Raw genomic sequence first — 26,629 nt, 5'->3', positions numbered from 1 at the left:
GTTACAGGTTTTTTAATGTTTTAAAGATATTCTCAGACCTAGTTTGGACTTACTCTAATAGAGATTGTTGTCCCTTGTTGGCCAACATTCAGTATACTGCAATAAGCCATTAAAGACAGATTTACTGGTCAGGTCCTATTATTCATATTGATGATAGAGTACCCAGCCTTCATCTGGAAAACCCTCAACAGGGTGAATAAATGAAATGGTGAACATTGCATCAGATCCTCGAGCCATCAGGTTTTGAGCGTGTCTACCTGACTGAAAGTGTCTGAAAACATAGCGCTAAAGTGCACAGGTGAATTAAAAGAAGGGGACATTTTTGTACATCAAAGGCACATTGATGTTCTTTAGATAAAGTACATTAAGATATTTAAATGCAATAATGTCAGTTTAACTGTATTTTTATATATTGACAGTGAATAACACCAGTAATTATTTTTTTTATATTAAATACATGTTAATTTTGACTGAAAGGTGAATTTAAAAATAAAATCCAAAGTAACTCACAGGACAAGTCAGTATGAGGTTAAAAAACAGGTTATCATATGTTATGACACTGAAATTTTGTAACACTTATGACCAGTTATTTTATTAATTTGTATTGTGAAAGTTGTTGTTATTATGTCTTGAATGACTATTTTATTTTTGTCCAGTTAATTCAAGGAGGCAAAGGAGAGGCAATCCGTATCAGGGCCATTCTGAGGTCTCTCATCCCTATTCAGGATCTTCAGGGAGTCATCAGCATCTCCTTTCAAATCCCTTCAGTCTCTAAAGGTTGAATAGGCCACATTGGCCAGACTTTGGCAGCTGTGGCTTTTTTCTAACTCATTAGACATTGATGCCTCACTCCACAATCGCTGTGGAAAAATAGTGGAGGTGGACGGAGGCAACTGAGGCTAAGCGCCTTATCAGATATTAGACAGTCCCAAACCATTCTTTCACACAGAGAGATGGGACCACATAGTTTTCACAGTAGATGTAAAGTACATAATATGTTAATATGACCTTGGTCATCAGATCTAATCTTGTCTTGCTTTTCCAGATGGTGCATTGGTTGAGCCTGACCTATCTACAGTGTTCTGCCCAGACCACAAAGCAGCCATGGTGCTGTTCCTGGATCGGGTTTATGGTGTTGAGAGTCAGAGTTTTCTTCTCCACCTTCTAGAAGTTGGCTTTCTGCCTGACCTTCAGGCAGCTGTCTCTCTTGACACTGTAAGCTGAGAAATATTCATTTTTGTTTTCCATTAAATGCTATAACATCCACCACTCCTTATGTAATCTGGGGAAACTTCACACCCATAAGTTAAACCTCTTTTTTTCCCTTTGCAGGCTGACCTAGGGTCCACTGATATGGCTCTGGCCGTCAATAGATACTTGTGTACTGCTGTTCTTCCCCTTCTCACCAAATATTCAGTTCTTTTCCATGATTTAGAGGACCACATCTTGCTGGTTGATTCTCTCATTCAGGCAGTCTACCGCCTCTCGAGGGCTCTTAGCTTGACCAAGGCTCAGAGAGACACTACAGAAGACTGTCTGTTGGCTTTGTGCAGGTAGGGTGTCCAGCTGGTATGAATGAAAAACAGAGGACAAGGTCAAAGAATGTGACAGTCTATATAATATGGCATTAAATGGGTGGGGTTCTCTGAATGAGAGATATATATTTAGGGGAAGTGTTGTTCCTCCCTTGAGTATCATAATCCAATATTGCATTTTTCAGTTTTTGGGTCATTGAGGTTTATTTGCAACAGCATCCAAACTAGATTCACCTACATATCCGAAATAAATGGTTTGACAGCTGGTTTCGCTATGTTTGGCTCTTAATTTCGGAATTATTACAACATTTCCTTCCTATATCCGCTGACATCAGTGTCAGGCTGCTGTTTGAAAAAATAGCAACAGCAAAATAGTAACCAATCCAGATACAGCTTATTCCCACTCATTATATATAATGAATCACTGGGAATTCTCATTTTCCAAATACAGATAATTGGCATATTAAATGAACAAGAGTGTGATGTTAATTATTGGATTTATTAACATTTTGCTAATGGCATTTTCTGAGTTATGTCATCCTTCTGAGATGTACTAATCAGTCAAAAATATCGTTGTGCGTGAGTGTGTGGATGTGTGTGTGTAGGGGAAGGGTTGTTGTGTTGGCTGATGTGGAATTAATCTGTTTATGTGACTAATTCTGCAACCCTTGGTCCTCAGTAAACTCCAGCCACCTATGATGCAGCCTCTCCTTCGTCGGCTTGTCTTTGATGTCCTTCATCTGACAGACCACAGCAAAATGCCTCTAAAGGTGGATAATTAAATTTGGGCTTGCCACACACTGAATATGAAAATAATTTTGTTAACTAATCACGACTTTCATCTATCAGCTCTTGACCAGTCACTATGAGCAAAGGTGGAAGTACTACTCCCAGTCTGGCAGGCAGGGTGAGCAGGGTTGTGCATCTGAAGAAGAACTCTACCTGTCTACAAAGTTGTTCTGGGGGGTGTTCAAGGCTTTAGCCAAGAAGGTAAACTAAACTGATTATGTGTGTTAGTTTTGACTTGAGCTTATAATTACTTTAAATTTGTACTTAAGCACAAAAATAATTGCATTAAATGTGGAAAAAAAGGTTTTCTTCAAACTAATTCATCTCATGATGTATCCTTCATCTTTTCTTGTCCTCCTTACGAAGAAAAATGGCAAAATACATTTCTCATGCGCTTCTTTAGTGTACTACGAGAGCCTGCATCGGGGAAGATGTAACACACTTGAGATAAGGTGTTAATTTTTCATTTCCTGGTATGAAACCTCCCACTCTTAAAGTGACTGTTTGGAAATGTGAACAGCATAATGTACGTAAAATATGTCTGCCAGACACTTACCTGAACGATGCAGAACGGGAAAACATCAAAAGAAATAAGTTGATGAGGTCAAACCACCCACACATGGAGCAGACATCAAACAGACTCAGAAGCAGAGCACAGTATTAGCACTGCACAGAACTATGAAGTTGTTTTTCGCTGAAATTACTACACAACAAAAGGCTTGTATATGTACAAATGTACATGCTTGGGTGTACAATATATCTCTTGCCCTGCTTATTGCTTATTGCACTTCTTGGTTGGGATTTTGATTGCTCGCGTTATGTGACACTGACAAATCTTTGCATATGAAAATGCTTTTTCAGGAGGAGTATGCAGTCATATGTTTACTTCCCAAGTAACTAAATCCATAACTTATTAAATTTTAATTGAATGAACTGTGTTAAATACAGGCTCTGAAATATATAGGTGGGTTTTTGGTTAACACGATTATTGCAGTTCATATAAAATTAGTTCTTCGCTGTCCTCCCATAACCTGATCTCCTGATGTAGTGTTCCCCTAAATGGCAATGAAAATAATAAGGAAGACGCTAGTATAAGGTGACATGCTGCGTGAGGAGCATGTCACGCAGCATCATTGTTTTTACTCTTTTTGATAGTTGGTCTTCTTGTCTAATTTGTTTTGTTTTTTATCTACTTTAAAGCCCCAGATACTTCAGTTATCGAGTCTGTGTGTGCAGTGCCTCTCTGCAGTGGCCATGGCCCTGCCTCCTGATCATATGGAACAAAACTGCTTGTCGCACATTGAGAAAATAACCTCCATCGATACAGACGGACACTTTGACCCCCAGCCTGTAGATACATCCAAGTAAGATACCCCAAGGATATTTTTGGATGATTGAAAAGAGAATCGTGTGAAAATGACCTGCCTAATCAGAAGTGTAACCTGTAATTTAGCAGACCAAGTGTTGTATTCTGTGAATATAAACATTATGATTCGCAGAGATCAATGTGCAGTTTTAATCAAGGCTTAATAATGTATTATTTCTGTCTCTGCATTAGTGTGTCAGTGCCAGAGAGGCTGGAGTTTGTTGTGAACAAGTATGCCGAGCATACTCATGAAAAGTGGTCACTGGAAAAGGTATCATATCCTGGTCTGGACTGACTGTCATCATAAGAATACCTTTGTACATAGAGATGTTTTCTCTGACATTGTCAGAGAAATCTCTCTGTACAGAGTCCCTGATTTATTCTTTGTTTTTTGTTTAGTAAATCTGTGTGTTTTCTCTGACAGTTTGTCGGTGGCTGGGTTCATGGAGAGCACCTATGTGAGAACACCAAAGTTCACCCTCGCCTCAAGCCGTACAGGGCTCTTGCTGAAAAGGTACAGATGAAGTAGTCAGTTTTTATGGCATGTGTGGATGTTCTTCAAGTGTTCTTCAGTAATGAAAGTGGTGATATCCTAGATGTACAGAGACAATTGCATACATACCAAATGTCAAGTAGTGATGGGTGATTTGCTTCACAGTCCAAACATAGTGTTACCCCCCCTTACCTGATGTAGAGGACACTACAATTTATTCCTCACTTCCAGCATGAAGACATGTTTGAACAACTGATTTAGCCAGCTGTAATTATTGAACATAAGTGGCAGGATATCAGCTGAACACCTTTAGAATTATTAAGGCATAACATTTACTGTCTCTTTAATTTTTTTTAACTTAACATATCTCACCTCGTGCTCCTATGCTCTTCACCTCCGCCCCTCAGTGCACAGTGGAGTTTTTCACTGGCAATGTGCCTGATGGAACAAATAGTTAAGGAGACGAGATAAATGACTGTCTTTGCAAATGCAGTCATGTGACGTTCTAATGTAAAGAAAACAGTTCAACAGTCAAAAATATCCTCTGATCAAATATGGTAGCTCGGCTGCACTCCTGCGTGGAGCAGCACACAGAAGTCCAGCCATGTGTGCGAACGCTCATGCATGCCCAGACATGTTTGTGCTGCACATGTCACTCATATGTGGAGGTGCAAAATTAAGTCTTTAAATAATCAAATTTATCAAAAATCTCATATTAATGAAAATATTATTTTAATACATCAGTGTGGACAATAAATAAAACTGATAAGCCGTCGCCGTTAAATTTAAACCATCCTCAATCCCTGACATCATCGTCTGCTGGCACAACCCTAGTACATACTGTAAAATGCTAAAATTGTGCAACACACAGTGAGTCATAATCTTATGAGAAATCTCATTTACATATACAGTACTGTATATAAATCACATTAAAAGTGTTAATATTTTTAAAGAACAGTGTGATCTTCAAGTCTACTAAACATTTACTTTCAAGCATATTTGATCTGATTTTTAACCTTGACAGCTACGTGCAGTACCATTTGGACATCTTTTAGGACCACTGCTCAATAGAAAATTGAGTGGAAATGCAGAATAGATCCACATTGTTTACTTTATGGGACACATTTCTAAAGGCAGACAAGATTTAGCCCAGAAAATAACATCCATGTGATGCCTGGTACTTGAAGGCTGGCTATATGCACTCATTGACAGGCTGTTACAAGTTCTTGAGCTATTTGTCTGCTGTCCCTTGATACCTGCTTATTTTAGTTTTGCATTAAACCTTTTCTATATTTCTGATTTTCCAGGAGAAGGAGGCGTACCGCTGGGCCATCAAAGAGACAATGAAGACTATGCTTGCCTTTGGCTGGAACATAGAAAGGACCAAAGAAGGAGATGCGTTTAGCATGCATCCATGTACACGCAGGGTCTCTCAGTCTGGACAGGTATATGTGCTCATGTTCTGCTTGTTCTTGTTAAAGCAGCGTTGCTTACAAATAACTTTTTATTCCATTAATAAGACGTTTTTTTTTTGTCCTAGCTGTCATTTGAAGGCGCATCAACCTTCAGCCCGAAACCTGTGGACATGAGCTGCATCACCTTATCATGGGACCAATGTGTAAGTTAAAGATTAGATATTAGAACTGGCAGTTGACATATTATTCAGTTATGTTAATTTTCTTCTTTCTTATCTCATCTTCAGGCCATGGCTGAACAGCTGGCTGAAAACTACCACAATGCCTGTGCTAAGATGAAGAAATTAGAACTTGAGAGTAAAGGTGGCATTAAGTGTTGATAATATCTAGTTAATCTCCTCTCTTTTCTCTTACTCTTATCTCATCCCCCTTCATTTTAGGAAGAGCTGAACAGCTAATAAAAGTGCTATGCATTTCACTCATATCTATTCTCAGGAGGAGGTAGTCATTCGCTGCTTGTACCTTATGATACCTCGAGTGCCAAAGAGAAGGTTAAATTTAGAGAAAGAGCTCAGGATGTCCTCAAGTTCCTTCAGCTCAATGGCTACACTGTGTGGAGGTGAGTACAGAATACGCTTATGATTACACTAGGGCGATGCAATTCAGTGTGAATGAGGTGCTCCATTTTCATGTCACAGTGGCATTTCTCCCTCACCGTTGATTAGAGGCACTGTAGCAGTCAGTCACAACCAGAAATAACTCAATGTGTAAGATAAATGTATTACCTCTTTGTCATCCTGCTGCAACATTTGCATCTTTGCAATAAAAATCTTGAAATAAAAAAATTCTGTATTATTAAGTATTTATGATTAAAGTTCAGTCTTGCTTTTAGTAGTGGTGTTTCATAACTCATATCTGATTTCTTGTTCTAAAGAGATCGGAAGTCAGTGGAAATGGACTTTCCAGCCATAGCCAACTGCTTTGCATACACGCTGCTTCAGCGGCTCCTGTCTCACACTGAGGAGGCCCAAGAGAACCTTTTAAAGCTTGGTAAGATAATGTTGTATATTAAAAAGAAGATAAAAAAGAACATAAAAGATTTTTGCAATATGCCAACATGTTAAAGAGAAGTTTTCACAGCACTATATGCTGTCCTGTGAAAAATAACTACACCTCATAACTTAATAGCTTGTCAAACCACTTTTGGCAACAATAACGGGAAGCCATCGTTTCTGGTATGACTTTATCAGTCTCTCGTGTCATTGTGGAGCAATTTTGGCCCACTCTTTTTATGCCCTCACATACAGAGTTGCCTCCGGGATTTTTTTCATAGGGGTGGCACACCAAAAACAGGATTTCTGGTTTAATTATGCTGTTTTCAAATATAGGTTACTTGAAAAATCTGGCAAAAAATTGAGAAAGAAAAGAATTATATGCCTAGTTAATTTCCTGCTATTTAAGTTGAAAAAAGGTACTTATGAAAACCAACCAAGCCACCACAGAATAGTTCAGCCTAGTTTGGGTATGTGAACCTATCTTTCTTACATGAAGGTGACATAGAAACACTTTTTTTTTTTAACTTATCTGTATTATCTTGACAGTTTTACCTTTCATTTTTCATTTTGTCTTTTTTTCTTCAGAGGTGATGCAAGCCAGAGGACAGATGTCTAAGGGAGAGAGGGCTCCACACGAGCAACCAGTTATTTTTTTTCACAAGGTTTGCATCAACCAATCTGCATATTTAAACACAGTCAAAGTCTAGCATCTGATAAAATCTCTGACATTGATTTAACCCCCTTCCAATCTAATTCTGCCAGTGCTATTTTATTTCGTCTCATTAACGTTTTTTTTTCTTATTTCATTTATGCCATCTAATTAGTTTTGTTTGATGGTTGCCATAGGCAACCCCTTTAAGTAAAACCCTTTGGGCTGTGTAATTTATTTAACCATTTTGGAAATCTACGTGGGCGTGTCAATTGCCATCAGGACATTGATTAAGGCTTCCTACACTGCTCTGGCTCTAAGGAGGCAGCAAATGAAAAGAGTTTCTTTTTCATCGATGGGACCTCCAGAGTCAGACCTTGTCAGCCAAGACTGTGAGCAGCCATGCCTCACATCTCTGCTTCTTTCACCTCCCACTCAGCCCACTCTCACACAGCCACGCAAGTCTGTGTCTGTTTGGCTGTTCATCTGTCTGTGAATTGCCAGTTCATCATACTTTCTCTGCCTGTCATTAAAGTCATGTTAAAAAGGCACAAGGCTTTGCTCAGTCCCTGGAAGCTTTCTTTCCTTCTTTTTAAAGAAACTTCTAGTAATGATTACAGGGTGTTCAGACTTTTAGGCCGATCACATGGATGTTTACTTATCTAGTGTTGAACAAGAGTAGAGACACATATTTGATGTAACTGTGCAGCCACAGAAAGTTTTCTATTAAGTTTTGTCACTGTGTGGTTTCATGAGCAGAGGACCAAACAGGCAAACCGTGCATGTGATCTCATCAAGCACATACTGTTTAGAGGATATTTAAGGGGTTTGTTAGTTATAGATGTTGGTTTATGAAATGATTATTGACCTTTTCTCTGTTCAACAGGTTATCCTTCCTCTTTTGGAACAGTATGTTAAAAGCCACCGTCTATATTTCCTGTCTACTTCCTCGAGTGATAATAGAAGCCATGCCTCGAGAAAGGAAAAGGAGATGATTGCATGGTACAAAACAAAGTTTGCGTTCTTGTTTTTTATACTCTTATCTGATCATTTCTCAGCTATTTTGTGCATTTTTATTTATTTAAAAAAATATTTGAATTTTTTCAGAAAAAAGCTTCAATATATTCTGTCTTTTTATTTTGTGTCCTGTGATTTTCAATTCATCTTCTCTCATTACTTTCCTTGTGTTTTCTGTTTACATGTAGCCTCTTTTGTAAGCTTGCAGCACTTGTAAGACACAGGATCTCAGTCTTTGGTAAGGATAGTGTGGACATTTTAACATTTATTTGTTTATTAAGTGTTAATCTGTGCTTTAATCCTCATAATTCACATATAATGCGTGCATGTGTTTTTTCAGGAAGAGAAGCCTCGTCAGTTGCAAGCTCCCTCCACGTTTTGGCTCAGGCTCTTGATGCCAGGTAACTGGATGGCACTTTCACACTCTGCCAAAATCGATCTTCTCGCTCTGCCTGCAGTGGCATCAGCGTTGCACCACCATGTCTAAGGATGAGATGACTGATGTAATTGAGCCACTGATGCATTGATGCTATCTAATTGTGGTTGATATCACTTTTGCTCCCTGAGGACAATGCCTGTGAAGCAAGCACAGTAGTACTGTGGCTCAGCAGAGGTTGATGCCATTCAGACTTGTCTGAGGGATAGATTAGCTGATAGATAACTGATTTAGTCCATTTAACTCCCAGCCAGAAGTGTCACAGTAGGAAACCTTCAGTGGATATTTCTCCTTTGCAATACTATAACAAAATAATGTAGAATATTTTTCAACTCAAATAATTTATTTTCCCACTTTTTCATTATAGGACTTTAATGAAGTCAGCACCAGAGTCTATTCAGACATCTCTGCATTCCTTTTTTAAGGCAGCGGCGTCTGATTTAGAGATGACTGTGGAAACTCTTTCTGAGAGCTTAGTTTCGCTGCCTCAGAGTAGGAGTCAGCTGGCAAGAGGAGTAGCCAAGGTTCTCAACTACACAACCTCCATCCTTCTCCCTACACTCACTTCTCTCTTCCTTCATCTTGGAAACCAGAACCATGGAGTAGATCTCCTGGGTAAGAACTACCATTATAGTGGTTAAGTAGGAATGCCATGTTATTGTATTATTTCATTTACATCCTAAAATGCATGCAGAAACATGCAGATGTCACTTGTTAAGATACATTTAGTTATCATCTCAGCATGACGAGAAACACACATACGTTTTCAGGTGTTGGATGCACAGCTGGTTTCCACACCCCTGAAATCACTTGGGTACACCCTCCCTTCAGCTTGAAACCAGCTCTCATTCAGTGCCTCGGTCATGGCCACAAAGCAGCAGGAGCATACTGTCTCACCCAATAATATCCCGACCTTTCACGAATCATTCATTACCCGAATCAGCAAGCATGCAGCTAATCCACCTCTCAGTGACTGAATGCTTTCGAAACTGTGGGTTCAGTGGTTGTTTGTGAAAGAAAACTTATGCATCACCTTATTTTTTCAGCTGGTGGTATACAGGTATCCTGCTACAGGATCTTAAACAGCCTCTACGCTCTTGGAATCAGTAGCAGCATCTACATGGAGGGGTAATGCTTGATTTCAGATGTCTCCAAGATGATATCTTAAATAATTTTTGTGTAATGTACCTATGTCTCATGATTGAAGTTATTTATTATATTAACCACACAGTGTTGGTACAACATCAGGGTATTCAGGGTGTTATAAATGTTAAAGGCTACCAGATAGAAGAGGATGTTTAAACCTGAGATGCATAGAAAGCAGCTTTCAAGCAAACTTATGTTAGCAATCCCAATTTGTAATATTATATCGTACTTTAAAATTAGTCGATTATTCACCCATGCCTATATCCTGATATGCACAACTCTTTCTATACAGGCATAGGTCAGCAGCAGGTGCTTGTCTGGCAGCCTTGACAGGAGCTTTACCTGTGTGTTTCCTGGAGCCTGATCTAAACCAAAACAACCCTTACTCCATCTACAATATGATGAATGCTACTCAGATAAAAGGTATTATGCAGGCACATTTCATACCCTGTTATATTGTTATTCGCTGTCTCTTGGGAACCTTAAAAACCTTCCATCTTTGTTAGACCAGGGATTGCCAGATCAGGTGGAGGACATGTGTCCCCTCCTACCTTCTCTGGGACAGGCGCTGAGGGAAGTGGAGGAGCTGGCAGGTGCTGGAGCTCACCAGGCCCACTACATCCATGTTGCAGAGGTTACTTTGCCCATGCTGTGCAGTTACATTTCCCACTGGTGGAACTTGGGTCCTGAGGGACAGCCAGAAAGGCCAGTGTGTACCTCTGTCATTCCTAAGCATGCTAGTGACCTACTTGGCAACATCCTGCGTATCATCCACAATCATGTGGGTGCTAGCCAGGGTGACTGGATGAAACAGCTGGCAGGTACTTGTGTGGTGGACAACAGTGGCTTGTTGTTTAGATATACTTATTTCATATCAGTCAGTAATGCATATTTTCCAACATCTGTCATTTATATCTCTTAGTTTTTTCTCAGCCAGTCATATGTAAAGTCCATCCTGAGCTGTTAAAGAGCCACTTCCTGCCACTAATGGAGAAACTGAGAAAGAGGACAGAATGTGTGTTGGTAGAGGAGGAGCAGATGAAAGCAGAAGGCGGGGATACCTCTGATGCGGAGTTGCAGATACAAGAAAAGTTCGCTATGCTGGTCCGAGACCTCTACGCCTTCTTTCCCCTCCTCATCCCATTTGTGGATTCTCATCGGTAAGACACTCGAAGGTGCTTGTATGTGGAGGAGCGGAACTTTTTTTTCCTAAAGTTAGAAGTAACAGAAGTAATGTAAAGTATATATAGACTCAATGAAAGGTGAAACTTATTTTGCTATTTTTTGTATTGACTTGAGCTCCACTTTAATTATTTCATGGCCCCTGAAGTTCCCTTTTGAACCACATTGTTATTTTGTAAAGACGGTAAAGAACAAATGTTGTTAAGAATTCAACAGCCAGTCGTTGATTTTTAACTGCAAAAAACTGAGAAGATGATACTGGGAGGTTATGTTAGTTATTATTTCAGGCATATGCTTTTGCTTTACAAATTCTGTGTTGTGAATGTGTTTTGTCAAATTTATCTCAGAGCCAGGTGGCTGAAAGACCTGAACCCCGAGGCTGAGCAGCTGTTCAGCATGGTGGCAGAGGTCTTTATATTCTGGGCCAAATCCCATGTGAGAATGATACACAGTGTTTTTATTTATTTGTTGTTCTCATGCCAATGCCGTCTCAGTGAATATTTTGTCCATTAACTGTCACTGTGTCTTTGCTTATGTTCTCTGCAACAGAATTTCAAATGGGAGGAACAGAATTATGTTGTTCAAAATGAAATCAACAACTTGTCTTTCTTGACCAATAATGACAAAACATTCAAGGTTGGTCATATTTACAATTTGACCTCATCCATTACATGTGTGCTGATGTACATCTCTTTACAAAATATATGTAGAAATCACAGAAGAATTGCAGCTGCCACTAAGTGTAAAGAAAAAAAATCCTGTTTTCATATGATCCCAATACTCAGCTTGACAATGAGAAGAGGAAGATGAGGAGGAAGAGGGGTTGTTATTCCATCAACACCTCTCTCATTGTGGCTTTAATGAAGAGGCTGACCCCTGTGGGACTCAGGGTTTGTTTTCCAAGCGATCACAGTCTCATCATCTTGGCTAAGAATGCCTTCTCTCAGGTAAGTTGGAAATGTGGACCATGCTAAAATCCTCCACCTTTCACATCCTTCATTACGTGCTTGTGCACATTTGACACTGTTTAGTATACTTAATGTGGGCAATTACATGCTTTCCACAGAAGACCGCTGAGAATGAGATCCGAGATCATATTTTCAATTGTGTTGTGCATCTTCAGAATCAGGTGGGTGGTTGCTTTAATTTATTTGACTAAGCACCATAATCTTAGATAACTATCTTTGGGTACAAAATTTGAAAAGGCTCAAATGTATGCAGCGTTGGAGAGTAACAGAATACATGTACTGCCGGATGCCGCATGTAGTCCTGATGAGCCGGCCCGGGTTCGAGTATGACCCGTACTTTAATTTTTTTTTTTTTTTTTTAAACTCAATTTCCATCTGGGATTAAAACAGCTTTTCTGTTTCTAATTGCTGGAAACCCAAAAAAACACGTGATAAGAGGCTCTAATGTAAGCGTCGTGTTAATATTGGTGGCGTCACTTACACAATGGACACAGAGCCAGCAGTGCCAGCACCAGCCTTCAGGATCTCCACGCATTAACGTGCTGTTTTTAGACTTGATGGATGGCGTTAACAACCTGATAGCTGCAAATAATCGTGTGCAGTTCCACATGATTATTAACAGACAAAAAGAAAACATATTACTGATACACTGTTCCCATTGGGGATAGGTTAATTGGAAACACTACATTGCCCATAGGTGTGAATGCGGGAGTGAATGTGAGCGCGAATGGTTGTCTCTGTCTATGTGTTAGCCCTGCAACAGACTGGCGACCTGTCCAGGGTGTACCCTGCCTCTCACCCTAAGACAGCTGGGATAGGCTCCAGCGCCCCCCGCGACCCTGAAAAGGATTAACGGAAGTGAATGGATGGATGGATGGACGGATGGACTACTGATACAGAAATAGTTTTCTATATGAGATCGCTGCAAAAAGTGCAGTCTTACCTAATGTCCACCATACTGTTACTCATTTTATATTTAGATTTAAAAATTAGTTGGTATTGGTATGGCAAGTAGCCTTCAGTAATAGTAATAAATCACACAGCAATAGTACATTCATGTAGTTATAAAAACCATGACAATATATTAAATATTCCAAAGTATTCAGAATACGTTACTCTCATTGAGTAACTTAACAGAATATAAAATACATTTTGGTCCATGTATTCTGTTATCTATAGTGGAATACATTTTAAAAGTAACCTTCCCAACACTGAATGAGCAGGCCAACAGAAGTAAGCTTTAGACAGATGACAAGACAAAACAATAAGCAGATATACACCAATCAGGCATAACACTGTCACCACTGACAGGTGAAGTGAATAACACTGATTATCTCTTCATCATGGCACCTGTTTGTGGGTGGGCTATATTATTTTGTTCTCAAAGTTGTGTTAGAAGCAGGAAAAATGGGAAAGTGTAAGGCTTTGAGCAGGTTTGACAAAGAGTGAATTGTGATGGTTAGATCACTAGGTATGAGCATCTCCGAAACTGCAGCTTTTGTGGGGTGTTTCCGGTCTGCAGTGGTCAGTGTCTATCAAGAATGGTCCAAGGAAGGTAAAGTGGTGAACCAGCCATGAGCGGACAAGGCTTATTGATGCAGATGTGGAATCAAGGGCCTTGATTCCACATGTGCATCAATAAGGCACATGTGGTCCAATCCAACAGACAAGCACACGTGCTGTAAAATGTAATGCTGGTTCTGATGGAAAGATGTCAGAATACACAGTGAATTGTAACTTGTATATGGGGCTGCATAGCTGCTGACCAGTCAGGGTGTCCAAGGTCACCCCTGTCCACCGCTGAAAGGTAATGGCAGGGTGCATCTGTATCACTTACCTGGGGAACACCTGGCACCAGGATCCACTGTTGTAGAAAGAGCGAGTTGGCTGAGGCAGTGCGTTGCTTGGGCAAGGTTCTGCTGAGGAACCTTCTGCAATCCATGTGGCTGTTACTTTGACGTGTTGCAGACTATACACACTCGTTCACAGAAACAGTATTAGCTGATGGCTGTGGCCTCTTTCAGCATGATAATGCACCCTCCCAAAAAACAAAAACTGGTTCAGGAATGAGTTTAAGGTGTTGACTTGGCCTCCAAGTTCCCCAGATCTCAGTCCAATCGACCGTCTGTGTGATGTGTTGGACCAACAAGTCTGACCCATGAAGGTCCCGCATCATAACATACTGGACTTAAAGGATCTGTTGTTAACATGTTGGAGCCAAATACCACAGCACACGTTCAGAGGTAGAGTCCATGCCTTGACGAGTCAGGGATGTTTTAGCAGCAAAAGCGGGACCAACACAATATTGGGCAGGTGGTCATAATGTTATGCCTAATCAGTGAAGTATGTATTAGTTGTATGAATTTGTGTTTTGGACTGCCCTTAGACTGCAAATTACAAGCGTATCTTTTCTACTTTCTGAAGAAATTCATCATATTCACCGATATGCTTGAGTACAGAGTAACTTTTAATTTGTGCAACAAGTGTCTGGGAAATTAAATCAGAGAATGCTTTCATAGCCTGTAAAATCCAAAGCTGTCTTTTTATTAATCTCAGGCAGTGGCTCATTGTTCACCAGAGACATGAATGTGACATACTCGCCACACTGTACTAAATATGCATGCAGCATTTCTGTATTCATAAATCACTGATAAATGTGTTCACTCATAAGTTAGTGATGGGAAAATTCTGCTTTGTCATTATAAACAACTTTTAGAGCAGAAATTCGAGTAAATGTTTTTCCCAGCGGTCTTTGAAATCCTTTTTTCTTTTTTTTATAATGATTTGTGAATACAGAGTCTTTATTATTAGTTAGTATATACAAGTTCAACAACTGTTATAACTACCAGCACCTTGGAACAAAACAAATGAATGAGCTAATCTTTTCTTCTTCTTTTTTTATAGGGATCAGACAGTTTAAGACAGAAGATTCTTACAGAGCTCCCACACCAACCCGGGACCATCAGTGGTGCAGAAAAGACTGTTGACAGGATTATGGAAATAGCTCGAGTCCTTTATTATCTTGACCAGGTGAGCTTTTCCATGCTATAGAAAAAGTTGCTGATTAAGACACTGAGTAAAGGCTCCATCCTTTCCTTAAGGTAAATTTGACAAGCTGAACGCAATCTGTACTGTACAGGAGACACGGCACGAGACTGATTGACAATGGTCTACAGCCAATCAGGACGCAGAACACAATGCACTGTCAAAGCAAAATTGCACAAAAAATCCGCGAAAACTGAACCGCGTTATAGCGAGGGACCACTGTACACAGACTAATATTACCTTATCCTATTTTTAAAAAAAAAAAAAACAAACGCACAAAAAACCAACACTTTTAAGCTGTCTATGGTGTTGTATATCTAACGTCTATTTCATTTGTGGAATGGGGAACTTAGCATAATTACGTTCTCCCTGTACACCATATTAAGATGACAGACTCAGGAATCCTCATCTTTATATGTGAATAGTTAATTCAGTAAAAGTGGAGAACTTAAATGCTTTTTTTGTTTTATAGAAAGGGAATAGAAGAAACTAATTCTTGAACAAAAGCTCTCTTTTAGTAGAAAGTCTCACATTGATGTCTGGGCAGTGTTGAAGATGCAACTCTACCCGACAGTGTGTTAATGTCCATGATGAGGTTATTGAAACGTTTGCTGAGGTGTTTTCATTCTTAACTGCGTGATTGCTGCGTGACAGAGATTCAGTTATGTTTGGTGTCTTGGAACTATTTTATTTGATATATACCTCTCTGTATGTATTTGTGTATCATGACAATAAGTGGTCTTGGAGACATCTGTTTATATATCCTGCTCAGCAGATTTTTTTTCAATCCCATGATGTCACAACTCTGAGATGCAGTCACAAAAGTATACAGATGTGGTCTCTCTGCAAGACAAACTTTAATTTTAGCATTTTGTGACCTGTTGATTGTTTTGTTGATTTCATTTATTTATGTCTTTTAATGTTTGAATTAAACCATTTAAGCCTATACAATAGTTGCTATTGCATAGTCCTTTGTACTTAGTACTGGTCACCAGGTTCATGTGCACCATGGTTTTGTGTTCAGGTGGAACACCCACTGAGAAACAAAAAACCTGCCAGACACACAGTTTTATCAAAACAGAGGAAACGTGCAGTGGTGGCCTGCCTGAGAATGACTCCACTCTATAACCTACCCAGGTAAATAATAATAATAATAAAAAAAGATTATCTAAATACTTGGCTTTGCTTTAGTAAGTATATCAGTTGCCATATTGGTTAGGCAAATAACAAAAGGCTAAGCACCCATCCTAGTAATATTTTTTTTTTTATAGGTTTATAGTCCTCTTTTAGGTTTTCAGTCTCTCTCTCTACAGGGTATCCTCCTTTGTATAGAAGCTCATATTCCATTACACAAGCCACAATTGACTGAAAGCTGACCAAATCTTCTCAAATACCTGTAGGACAGACACTGTCATTTTAAACCTATTCTCACTTTTCCCCAAGAGCCTCCTCACTGCAGAAAATGCTTACTTTGTTGCTTAGCTTAACAGTCCACAGATGATACTGACAACTTGACCACTGAGTACTATCACCTGCTCATGTGGTGTTTTTATATAATTTATAAAGTGTGAGACTGCAATGTAGTAGCACGCCCACTCATTTGATAGTTGGCTACCAGGTTATCACAATCCACTTCTAGCCCTTTGACATTAAGAGTGCCACAACAGTAACAAAGTTACCAGCTTCCTGGATTGTTGCTCTGGATTTCTGTGGTTTGAGTCTCACTATCTGACAACTGTGTGAACAGCTTGTGCTCCATTGGGAGATGAAAAAATATATTGAAATTTGTTTTTGGTTATAGAATTTCTCTCTTTTGCTCTCTACTGACAGTCCCATTTTGAAAAACATTAATAAAGCAGTGTATGATTTAAGGCAGGCTGATCTTGTGATTGTGGGTTTGTCACTTATGTTACCAGAGAAGAAATATCTTTTATATTTTTTTTCCTGTGTTGCCTTCCTTCTACTTCAGAAAGATAAGTCTTCTCTTTTTGTCATCCTTTTAATTTTCGTCTCTAGGCATCGAGCTGTTAACCTGTTTCTTCAAGCCTACAATAAATCCTGGATATCTGCTGAGGAGCACAGCTTTGAAGAGACACTTGTGGAGAATTTAGCTGTGAGTGGAGAAGGTGGCCCTGCTGGCATTAGTAAAAGTTTAAAATAATGTAGAGGAAGATTGTGTAACAGGCCTATGTTCTTAAAGGGTACCAGATGAGACATGAATTGATTCAATACAGATTTATTGTTTTTAATTAAGTGAAATGTGGCTCTAAATTGATTTTGATGAACTATTCTTACATGAAGTTTTACTGCAGATTGCCTAAGGCACCAGTCAGATAGGCCAACAGACTGGTCGATGACACCTTGTTGCCAGCATTTGCTAAGGAAAAATATGGGTTCTCCGGCTGGTTGACATGTGATTTCCTCAGGTTGCAAGCAGTGGCTAGTTTGAACTGTTATTAAACAGGTATATGGTGCTGCACAGCTGCCACAAGGTTTTGGTTGCAGTGGCAGCATTTTGTACTTTGAAGTTTCACTACCACTTGGTTATTAGTTGGCGAGCGTTTGCAGACGGGATCTTACATGCAAACTGTGAGTAGTTCTGACAATCTGCTAGCAATGGGTCTGGGGGATGCTCAAACAGAGATTGTTATGGGGTTCAGTGCCTCTAAAAACTGAACTTTTCGTGTGCATATAATTAGATATATTCTTCTTGGCATATGATGTTAGTACAGTACCTTCTGTTTTGCCAACAAAACGCGTATCGTGTAAAACAAACATTTTTTGCTCAAAATCAGCTTAAGACTGTGAGGAATTTCAGGCTGCACAAAAATCCCACCTACACTGTTGTACTGAATCGAAATTAAACACTAATACTATTGTACAATATTTTTGCACTCACTAAACTGCCCACTTTCTGGCATAAAAAGTAGGTGGGATGTGACATTGTGCACTCATTATTGTGTTGCCATCTTATTATCACTTTAAACATTTGTTTTATTAAAAAAAAACATTAATCCATTAAGACCTTTTGCTTTCATATGTCTTTTTAGTAGAATTTCCAAATAAATAACAAAGCAGCCAGGTGTAAACCTCAGTCTGCTGTGCACAGCCAGGCTGTGAAATTAAGACATGTTAGTTCCTTTATTCTTTTATTTCTGGCTTGCAGAAGAGGGGAGTAATGGAACTGTATGTAGGTGGAAGAGGGGAAGAAAAGGATGTGAAGGAAGGTGCCAAACCAATCGATCCTCTCCTACAACTCATTACACTCTTCAGTCGAAGCGCCCTGACAGAAAGCAGGTGTGTGTGCTTATCATAAAAGAATCACTTGCAATAACATCTCCAGTCAGCACAACTATTATTAGTCAAACTCATCAGCCAGAAAGCCAACATTGAATTGACCAGAAGCATGATATTTTTGTCCAACATCTGTGGCCACTGATCTCTGAAAGCTTGGAATGTGGAATATGTTTCTGCTTTTTCCAGGGCTTTAATTTTTGCATAAATGCGTTCTGCTTGATGTTGCAAATAATGTGTATCTTTTACATCAATACATTTTAAGCTGCAGTTTCAGTGGAATATTCAAAGCATATATTTTTTGCCACAGATGTTGTGAATGGGGGGGGGAAAAACCTTTCTTGTTGCAAGCAGTGGTTAAAATTCTTGTTGAAAAGTAACTGAAATAAGTATTCCTATAATGTCATAAATGCTCTTTTTCTTAATGTGTGATCTTATCCACCAGTACAATTAAGATATATTTCTGATATTCCTGCAGAAACTCATAACATGAACATAAATGAACATTTTGGCATCATGTCTTTGCAAAAAACCTTGGTGGAGGAGCATTCCCATTTGTAAAGTCACTGCAGAGATTTAATCGGATTAGTTAGCATCCAGGTGTTGTCTGTTAAGGTCAATAAACATGTTCAATGCCACTGGGTAGACTTGGGCATTAACTGTGTCCACATAAGGTGTTTAAAGGTAGTAGTGCCTTCAACAGTGTAAGGGGTTTTGAATGAACTTGAACTTGTGCATACTTTGATACACACTAATCACGTCTCGTTTGTTTTCTTTGTTCACAGTAAGGATGGAACTGACAGTCTCTATAAGCCCTACGCTGCTATTATGGCCAAGGTAATAGAACACTCATTAGTAGTGTCCAAATCTCTGTTCATGTCTTGAAGTCCTTTACAAAAGCATGCAGGGTGACTGCCTGTAATGTTACATATATGACATTGTACTATCATAGTATTTTGAATTTTCTTCTTGAACAACATTTGCCAGCTCCTAAAATTATAGCAATAAACTAGAGAGAAACAAAATGCACAATGTGGCTTTTAATATTACTTTCATTCTTCTTTGGTTTTTGGTGAATAGCGCATGCAACACATATCAAAGCAAGGTGCTGTGAATTTACGAACTATGTGTTTCTTTTGTATCCACTTGTATTTTCTACATCTTTTCATATCACCACCCTGCTTTATGTGTTTGCTTTTCAAGAGTTGTAGCAGAGAGGGCGAAGAGAAAGAGCAGGAGGTGGAAAGCTTTGAAGTAAGCGACTTGTGTTTAATATTCCTTGCTTAGAGTTTTTGTTAGAGGCTTAACTTGTTAGTTTTTACAATTTCTATTGTGAACAGTGTTATGGATTATTAATATTCAACATTATGTTAAATTCAATTTGATAAAATGGTGTATAAAAACATGAATTATCTTTTCATCGCCTCAGGAGAAGGAGATGGAGAAACAGAAGTTGCTGTACCAGCAAGCCAGGTTACATTGTCGTGGAGCTTCTGAGATGGTCCTGCAAACTATCAGCACCAGCAAAGGTAGGAAAGACATTCAAATATTAGAAAATATTTTAATGTAATAGAAAAACATATTCAAATCATAGAAATTTAAATATTAAGATTAATCTTTTGCTTTCTAATTTATTATGTTGTTGCTTTAGATGTGCCAGCAGTAAGTCAGAGTATTTGTGTTAGCTGAATACTCGGCAAAGATTCCCACATGCAGGGAACTGAGAAAGTAATCTTTTTCTTTCTGACTGATTTAGTGCTCATTTTCTTGAGACTGACGTGAAGAGAGTAGATGCTTAGTGTGTTTCACTCCTTTCTTCAAATGTGCATCATGCAGTGTTATTCTTTGGAGTCAGTACCATGCTTTTTCTTTTCTTTTGATTAATTTCAGGTGCCATAGGCTCCATGATTGCCCCTACACTGAAGTTAGGCATTGCTATTCTCAATGGAGGAAATGCCACTGTTCAGCAGGTACAGTAATTTCATTGCTTTCCCCCTGAAACTATTTACGTGGGTTTTTTTTTTCTTGGCATTCACAAAATAGATCTGATATATACCTTCTGTGACATTCGCTATTTCTTCATTTTAAATAGGAGTTTAGGTTTTTATATAATAAAACAAATGATTACCATGGATTGAATAACTTAGGGAAGAAACTGTTTTATCAAAGATCTCAGTTTAAAGTAAACGAGTATCTAATGATACACCAGTCAGCCAAAACACTGTGGCCTGTTGGTCCTCTGTGTCTGCCCTGCTGGATGTGTGATCTCTGAAGGTGCCTTTTAATATGTGACCAGAAGGCAACAGATCCTGCAAGTTGTATGCATTCCCAGTGCTGACCATGGGCACCTTGAAAGCCTTTCCATTTCAGAGATCTAATCATGGTGATTTGGTCCCTGACAAGCTGGGGCAGGCCTTTACATCTACATACTTCTCCTGCATCCACCAATATGAACTATGAGTGTTTACCCGAGCTTACATTATACATATATATCTGTGAGTGGTCCTAATTTTTTTGCCTGTTTGTGCAAATTAAAATGATTTTTTTTGGTCTCACTGCAGGACGTTAAATAGGTCTACAATAATGTTTAAACTAATTGCCCTCGTGTCATTATTTGTCCTTATTAGAACATAGCCCTTTTCAAATTTTGTCATCTTACTGCAGCAATGCTCACAGTAATAAATCTAATTACCCCTGTTTCAAATCAGATCGTCCATCAGACCTTGTCTTTGATGCTTTTGTCTGATAGAAAATGCTGGATTATCTAAAAGAGAAGCGAGATGTGGGCTTCTTTCAGAGCATGGCTGGGCTCATGCAGTCATGCAGGTGAGTAAATGTAGAAAAATTAGATATCATGTCAAATATTATAAAGGCTGGCAGGTTTCAAATACTGATTGATTTAATTTAAAATAAAAAAGGCAAGAGTACAAGTGCTTTACTTGTGCTTTTTTTCTGTGTGGTTGTGCCTGCTATTCTTCTGTTCAGTGTTTTGGATCTGAATGCCTTTGAGAGGCAGAACAAAGCAGAGGGATTAGGCATGGCCACGGACGAGAGCTCAGGTACTGTATTCAAATAGGCAAAAAAAATCTATTACTATTAATCCATGTCACAGCAGAAGAGCCAGCTGTGAGATCGATGGCCTTGAACATACTCTGAATTTACAGTCAAAAGTGGCCTAATTTTCTGTTCTCTTCATTCTTTGAACATTCTCTTACTCGGTTTATGAACCTTACACCTCTACTTTTTTTTTTTTTTTTTCCCCTCACCTTTTTCTGTCCATCTTTTTCCCAGGAGAAAAGGTGATGCCTGACAAAGACCTAACCTGTGACCTGTTCCGTTTCCTTCAGCTGCTCTGTGAAGGACACAACTCAGGTTAATTGCTTTCTGCTGTATCCAGTTACATTCTGTCAAAGAGTTCACAAAAATATATTGATATATTGAAGAAACATAGATGGAAATTACTGTAGTTTAACAGCGACTTATAACAGCTGTGTACTACATATATATTGTCCAATCCTAATGTATGCAAAGCTCACTTTTAACAATTTGTCCACTTCAATAATATTTTGCTTATGTGTTAGATTTCCAGAATTACTTGAGAACACAAACAGGCAACAACACCACTGTCAACATCATTATATCCACTGTAGACTATTTACTAAGGATACAGGTAGGCACGCTGTGATGAGTTTTCATTTGTAATGCTGTGTACTGGTGTTTCATTTAAGGCACATTTGTGGAGCGTAATGTTTTAGTGATTGATTGATTTAATTTCAAGTAGATGTGTCCAAAGATAAGGCAAAGTTATATTAGCTGGAGTGCAATAATAGAATTGGATTTGTTCTTTGTCTTTTTCAATAGTTTTGTCTCTAAAACAACGTTTTAGTTGTGCTCATGAAATGCAAACATTTTCCTCTGCTACACTGTAGGAGTCCATCAGTGACTTCTACTGGTACTACTCAGGTAAGGATGCGATTGATGCACAAGGTCAACACAACTTCTCCAAGGCCATCGAAGTGGCCAAACAGGTCTTCAACACTCTCACTGAGTACATACAGGTAAGTCTGTTTCCATTACATTCCATAGTGATTTTATTGCCCAGCTCTGTAGCCTTCATTAAACTTGAACTTGTTCCACAATGTAGTCTTTAAAATGTTTAATTAAGGATCCCAGCAGTCTGTTAATTTGGGGTTGTATATTTCAAATTCTTGTCATGCTGCGGAATTAATTTAGGACCAATCAAACTGCTTCGTAATAGCACTCTGTGATGGTTAAGATGTAAAGTGTCTAAATCTAGACACTCTACATAAATCCACAAGCCGGGGGCTTCTGTAAAGAGCTGTCTATTTCTCTATAAGTTCACTTTGCTTTTACTAGCAGCTCACATTATCAGAGTGTGCATGCAGGGTCCGTGTACTGGGAACCAGCAGAGTCTAGCTCATAGCCGTCTTTGGGACGCTGTTGTGGGATTCCTCCATGTCTTTGCGCACCTGCAGATGAAGCTCTCTCAGGTACAGCGTATTAATCCACTCACAGTGACCATGCATGTTTCCATTTAAAATTCAGAAGACATAAAATTGACAATGCTCTAGGTGATCATGTACTGCAGGGTTTCTACCCCCGCAGTCATCATTTTTAGTTCAGATTTATTTTTAATATAAAACTGTCCTCTGATAATGTGACCACTCGTGCACAGTGTAATATGTGAAATCAGTAGTACAACTTTATGAAAATTTAACTATGAATATATTTTCTGCACATACAGGATTCAAGGCAAATAGAGCTTCTAAAGGAGCTCATGGATTTACAGAAAGATATGGTTGTGTTTTTGCTTTCCATGTTAGAAGGTAAATATCTGCTGTTGTTTTGCAGTTTGTGATAGTAATAAGTTACCATTTATCATTAAGTAAGGACATTCCTGTGCCTCATGCAGGTAATGTTGTCAATGGAACTACTGGAAAGCAAATGGTGGATATGTTGGTGGAATCGTCAGGCAATGTGGAAATGATTCTCAAGTTTTTTGACATGTTCCTCAAACTTAAAGACCTCACCTCCTCAGAAGCCTTCAGAGAACATGATCCTGATCGTCAGGGAAGCATATCCAGGAAGGACTTCCAGAAAGCCATGGAAAACTGCAAGCATCTCTCGCAGGCTGAGATCCACTTCTTGCTTTCGTGCATGGAGACTAATGATGGTGAAATTGTGAACTATGAGGCCTTTGTGGATCGCTTCCATGAGCCAGCAAAAGACATTGGCTTCAGCATCACCGTTCTCCTCACCAACTTGTCAGAACACATGCCCAACGATTCAAGACTAAAGACATTCTTGGAACTGGCAGAAAGTGTCTTGACTTACTTTCAGCCCTGTCTAGGACGCATAGAGATCCTCGGCAGTGGGAAGCGCTTTGAACGCGTCTACTTTGAGATCAGCGAATATAGCCGTACACAGTGGGAGAAACCACAGGTTAAAGAGTCGAAGAGGCAGTTCATTTTTGATGTTGTCAACGAGGGTGCAGAGAGAGAGAAAATGGAAATGTTTGTCAATTTCTGTGAGGACACCATTTTTGAGATGCAGCTTGCAGCTCAGATATCTGGCTCTAACACCGGAGAAAGAAATACTGGGAAACAAGTCGAGGATAAACGACGCCTGGGCGATCAGGGAATGTTTTTCATGATTCATTGGTGGCTATTTCTCTCAACTCTACTTTCTCTGACAAACCTAAAGACACTGATGAAGATGACCCTGAAGGATATCCTCATGTCGGCTGCTCTATTCGTCCGATTCATTTGTATGGCTCAGGTACGGTGCATTTATGTTTTATTTCGCAGCATCTTATACGTGCTGTATATTGCTTTTGTGAGTGGTGGGCTCATAGAGGGAGCCAAAAGGATTAGGATATCTGACTTGCTTGGCGGTATCCTTGAACCAACTCTTGATGAGGTCACGGAGGTGCCAAGTGGTGTGGATCAGCCGAGGAGGTACTCTGCCAGTTTTTCGTCCCACAGAGAATTGAGGGAGATTGGGCAGATGGGAGCTGTGACCTCCCCCAGAGAGGTGGATGTACTGTCAAGCATTTTTGGCCTCAAACTAAAGAAAGAGGAAGGTCGATACAAACTTGTAGCACAAGACCTCACTGCCAGTCTGGATGACCTGTTCAGCACAAGTTCCAGGACCAGTGCTTCCTCTGATATTGAGAAGCATCAGATAATGGTATGAAAATTACATTCAGAATGTTTTATTTAATGTTCGTGGCTCAGTACATTTTATTTTTCCCAAGGTTTTTCATCTGTGTGGACTTGTCCTAAGCTTCATTGATTTGTAATACTTTGATACTGTTTGAGCTTCATATTAAACTTTGATTCTTAATGAATTTTACAAGCAGCAAATTAAGGATCACACAACCACAGAGGATAAAAATGAAGACAAAAAAATGAACACAGAGTGAGTCTCTTGCATGCTTTCTTATTTGGTTCTCAAAGAGTGATTTTTTTTTTTTTTTTTTTTTAAACTTCTCAATAACACTTTAAGTGTTACAGTCGCTAAAATGTGTGTTTAAAACCATTAAAACATATTTTGCTAAATGACAGGCTGCTCCTTCTGGCTGCTCCCTTAACTCTCAAGGGGTTACAACAACAGATGGACCTGCATGTTTTATTTGATTTGATTCCCTGAGGCTGAATTTGTGTCTCCCTCTGGTCTAAAATCTTGGGTCTTATGCAAACATGCTGACCACTATACTGTTGAGCCACTGCCATTCAAATATAAAAACCACTGACTTTTCATGTGGGCTTAAAGCAAAGGTTAAGATCACATTTAACATCAAAAGTTTGAAATCTTCACAGGCAAAATTCTGCTTTCATCACCCCAGATATTGGTCAAAGTAAGGCTGTTTGACTTTCCCTCTGTTTGCGTATGGATTATTTGCAGAGAGAAGTCTGAGAAGAAAATTGGAAATGAGAAAGCAAAGGCAAGAGGGAGAGCCAAGAGATTCTCAAATAAGTTAAAAGAACCACAGAGCCAACAATCTGCCCTTTGGGAGACAATTGGCACTCATAACAAGAGCCTGCTGGTAATATGCACACACAGAGACACACATGGCTGTGAATGTATGAGTACAATGTAGATAAGGATGCATCCTTACACCCACGTCAGTTTTCCTCCACAGTCACATAAATATAAAGGCCACACACCTCAGATTTTTTTCTGTTTCTTTTTTCCAGAACTATTTTGCAAGGAACTTTTATAATCTGCGCTTGCTGGCTCTTTTTATCACCTTTGCAATCAATTTCGTCCTTCTGTTCTACAAGGTGGGAATGTGCTAATGAGACAAGTATTTTGTGCTGTTGTGTGTTTTGTCCATATTTTTTTTTTTTGCCCATTATTTGCTACTTCATGCTGTGAAGCCCAGGGAGTCAATCAAACTGGGTAGTCTCGGTTGATGCTTTACTTTAACAACATTGAATTTCTTATATTAAAAAAGATGGTTTTTAATATTTTGTCAAAAAAAAGTCAACTTTGTCTTAAGTATTATATATTTGGTCTACTGTCTACCCAAGGTAACACCGTTTCCTACCCTGAAAGAAGAGGAAGGAATGACCACATCTGTTTACGGTGAAGAACTGAACTCTGATGCTGACAACAACAGCGAGGGCAGAGTGTATTTTGTACTTGAAGAAAACAGTGGATACATGGAGCCCTCTCTCAATTTCCTGGCTGTAGCACACACAATCATCTCCTTCTGTTGTATTATTGGTTATTACTGCCTCAAGGTATACCAGTTTAAGAACTTCTTTCACTTTATATAATCACTTTTTACCTGTCAAGAGCCATGAAGTAAATTATTAACTTGAATGTTTTGTTTGTGTATTACTGGTGTACTTATTCAAAGAATATAGTGACTATTGTAGTGCGTTTGATTGAAAGGTACCATTAGTAATCTTCAAACGTGAGAAGGAAGTGGCACGAAGGCTGGAGTTTGATGGACTCTATGTGACAAAACAGCCTCCTGAGGAAGACATCAAAGGCCAATGGGACCGACTGGCAATTAACACCCCGTATGTTCATGACTTATGTTTTAATATCATTTTTATTCATAAAGTAATGGAAAAATCAAATAACAGCCTGTTTTGTACTTCAAATCTAAGAAACCTGCTACTGACACCTAGTACTTGCTGGACTCTTCATTAGGTAGGCTTGACTGACTTGGCTTTAAGCCAAATATCAAATCAGCCAATCACAT

At 39.1% G+C, this 26,629-nt stretch overlaps 1 protein-coding gene across 5 annotated transcripts in view; it reads left to right on the top strand.

The window, feature by feature from the left end:
* ryr2b (ryanodine receptor 2b (cardiac)) overlaps window positions 1-26,629 on the top strand; it is an 81,404-nt gene that overhangs the window by 36,710 nt on the left and 18,065 nt on the right. For 3 of the 5 annotated variants that reach the window (XM_040001632.1, XM_040001628.1, XM_040001627.1), the window contains 47 exons: window positions 657-777; window positions 1,046-1,215; window positions 1,333-1,553; window positions 2,215-2,305; window positions 2,385-2,525; window positions 3,525-3,688; window positions 3,883-3,961; window positions 4,115-4,204; window positions 5,491-5,628; window positions 5,724-5,801; window positions 5,886-5,961; window positions 6,094-6,217; window positions 6,533-6,648; window positions 7,239-7,315; window positions 8,189-8,304; window positions 8,508-8,557; window positions 8,660-8,720; window positions 9,123-9,370; window positions 9,802-9,883; window positions 10,194-10,324; window positions 10,408-10,728; window positions 10,824-11,061; window positions 11,431-11,518; window positions 11,633-11,719; window positions 11,869-12,030; window positions 12,150-12,212; window positions 14,956-15,081; window positions 16,121-16,233; window positions 17,113-17,209; window positions 18,263-18,393; window positions 19,176-19,227; window positions 19,594-19,644; window positions 19,820-19,919; window positions 20,281-20,360; window positions 21,140-21,216; window positions 21,376-21,449; window positions 21,682-21,762; window positions 21,972-22,060; window positions 22,320-22,448; window positions 22,797-22,901; window positions 23,156-23,237; window positions 23,324-24,600; window positions 24,770-24,831; window positions 25,318-25,459; window positions 25,611-25,697; window positions 25,947-26,159; window positions 26,314-26,444. In XM_040001632.1, the coding sequence (XP_039857566.1) occupies window positions 657-777; window positions 1,046-1,215; window positions 1,333-1,553; window positions 2,215-2,305; window positions 2,385-2,525; window positions 3,525-3,688; window positions 3,883-3,961; window positions 4,115-4,204; window positions 5,491-5,628; window positions 5,724-5,801; window positions 5,886-5,961; window positions 6,094-6,217; window positions 6,533-6,648; window positions 7,239-7,315; window positions 8,189-8,304; window positions 8,508-8,557; window positions 8,660-8,720; window positions 9,123-9,370; window positions 9,802-9,883; window positions 10,194-10,324; window positions 10,408-10,728; window positions 10,824-11,061; window positions 11,431-11,518; window positions 11,633-11,719; window positions 11,869-12,030; window positions 12,150-12,212; window positions 14,956-15,081; window positions 16,121-16,233; window positions 17,113-17,209; window positions 18,263-18,393; window positions 19,176-19,227; window positions 19,594-19,644; window positions 19,820-19,919; window positions 20,281-20,360; window positions 21,140-21,216; window positions 21,376-21,449; window positions 21,682-21,762; window positions 21,972-22,060; window positions 22,320-22,448; window positions 22,797-22,901; window positions 23,156-23,237; window positions 23,324-24,600; window positions 24,770-24,831; window positions 25,318-25,459; window positions 25,611-25,697; window positions 25,947-26,159; window positions 26,314-26,444 (6,632 nt within the window). The remainder of the gene's footprint in view (window positions 1-656; window positions 778-1,045; window positions 1,216-1,332; window positions 1,554-2,214; window positions 2,306-2,384; window positions 2,526-3,524; window positions 3,689-3,882; window positions 3,962-4,114; window positions 4,205-5,490; window positions 5,629-5,723; window positions 5,802-5,885; window positions 5,962-6,093; window positions 6,218-6,532; window positions 6,649-7,238; window positions 7,316-8,188; window positions 8,305-8,507; window positions 8,558-8,659; window positions 8,721-9,122; window positions 9,371-9,801; window positions 9,884-10,193; window positions 10,325-10,407; window positions 10,729-10,823; window positions 11,062-11,430; window positions 11,519-11,632; window positions 11,720-11,868; window positions 12,031-12,149; window positions 12,213-14,955; window positions 15,082-16,120; window positions 16,234-17,112; window positions 17,210-18,262; window positions 18,394-19,175; window positions 19,228-19,593; window positions 19,645-19,819; window positions 19,920-20,280; window positions 20,361-21,139; window positions 21,217-21,375; window positions 21,450-21,681; window positions 21,763-21,971; window positions 22,061-22,319; window positions 22,449-22,796; window positions 22,902-23,155; window positions 23,238-23,323; window positions 24,601-24,769; window positions 24,832-25,317; window positions 25,460-25,610; window positions 25,698-25,946; window positions 26,160-26,313; window positions 26,445-26,629) is intronic. The other 2 variants (XM_040001630.1, XM_040001629.1) reach the window with 2 other exon arrangements.

This window comes from Simochromis diagramma, unplaced genomic scaffold, assembly GCF_900408965.1.
Source record: "Simochromis diagramma unplaced genomic scaffold, fSimDia1.1 OVJJ01000421.1, whole genome shotgun sequence".
NCBI lineage: Eukaryota > Metazoa > Chordata > Actinopteri > Cichliformes > Cichlidae > Simochromis > Simochromis diagramma.
Note: the sequence above shows the minus strand (reverse complement) of the source record. Positions and strands in the feature narration are given on the sequence as shown.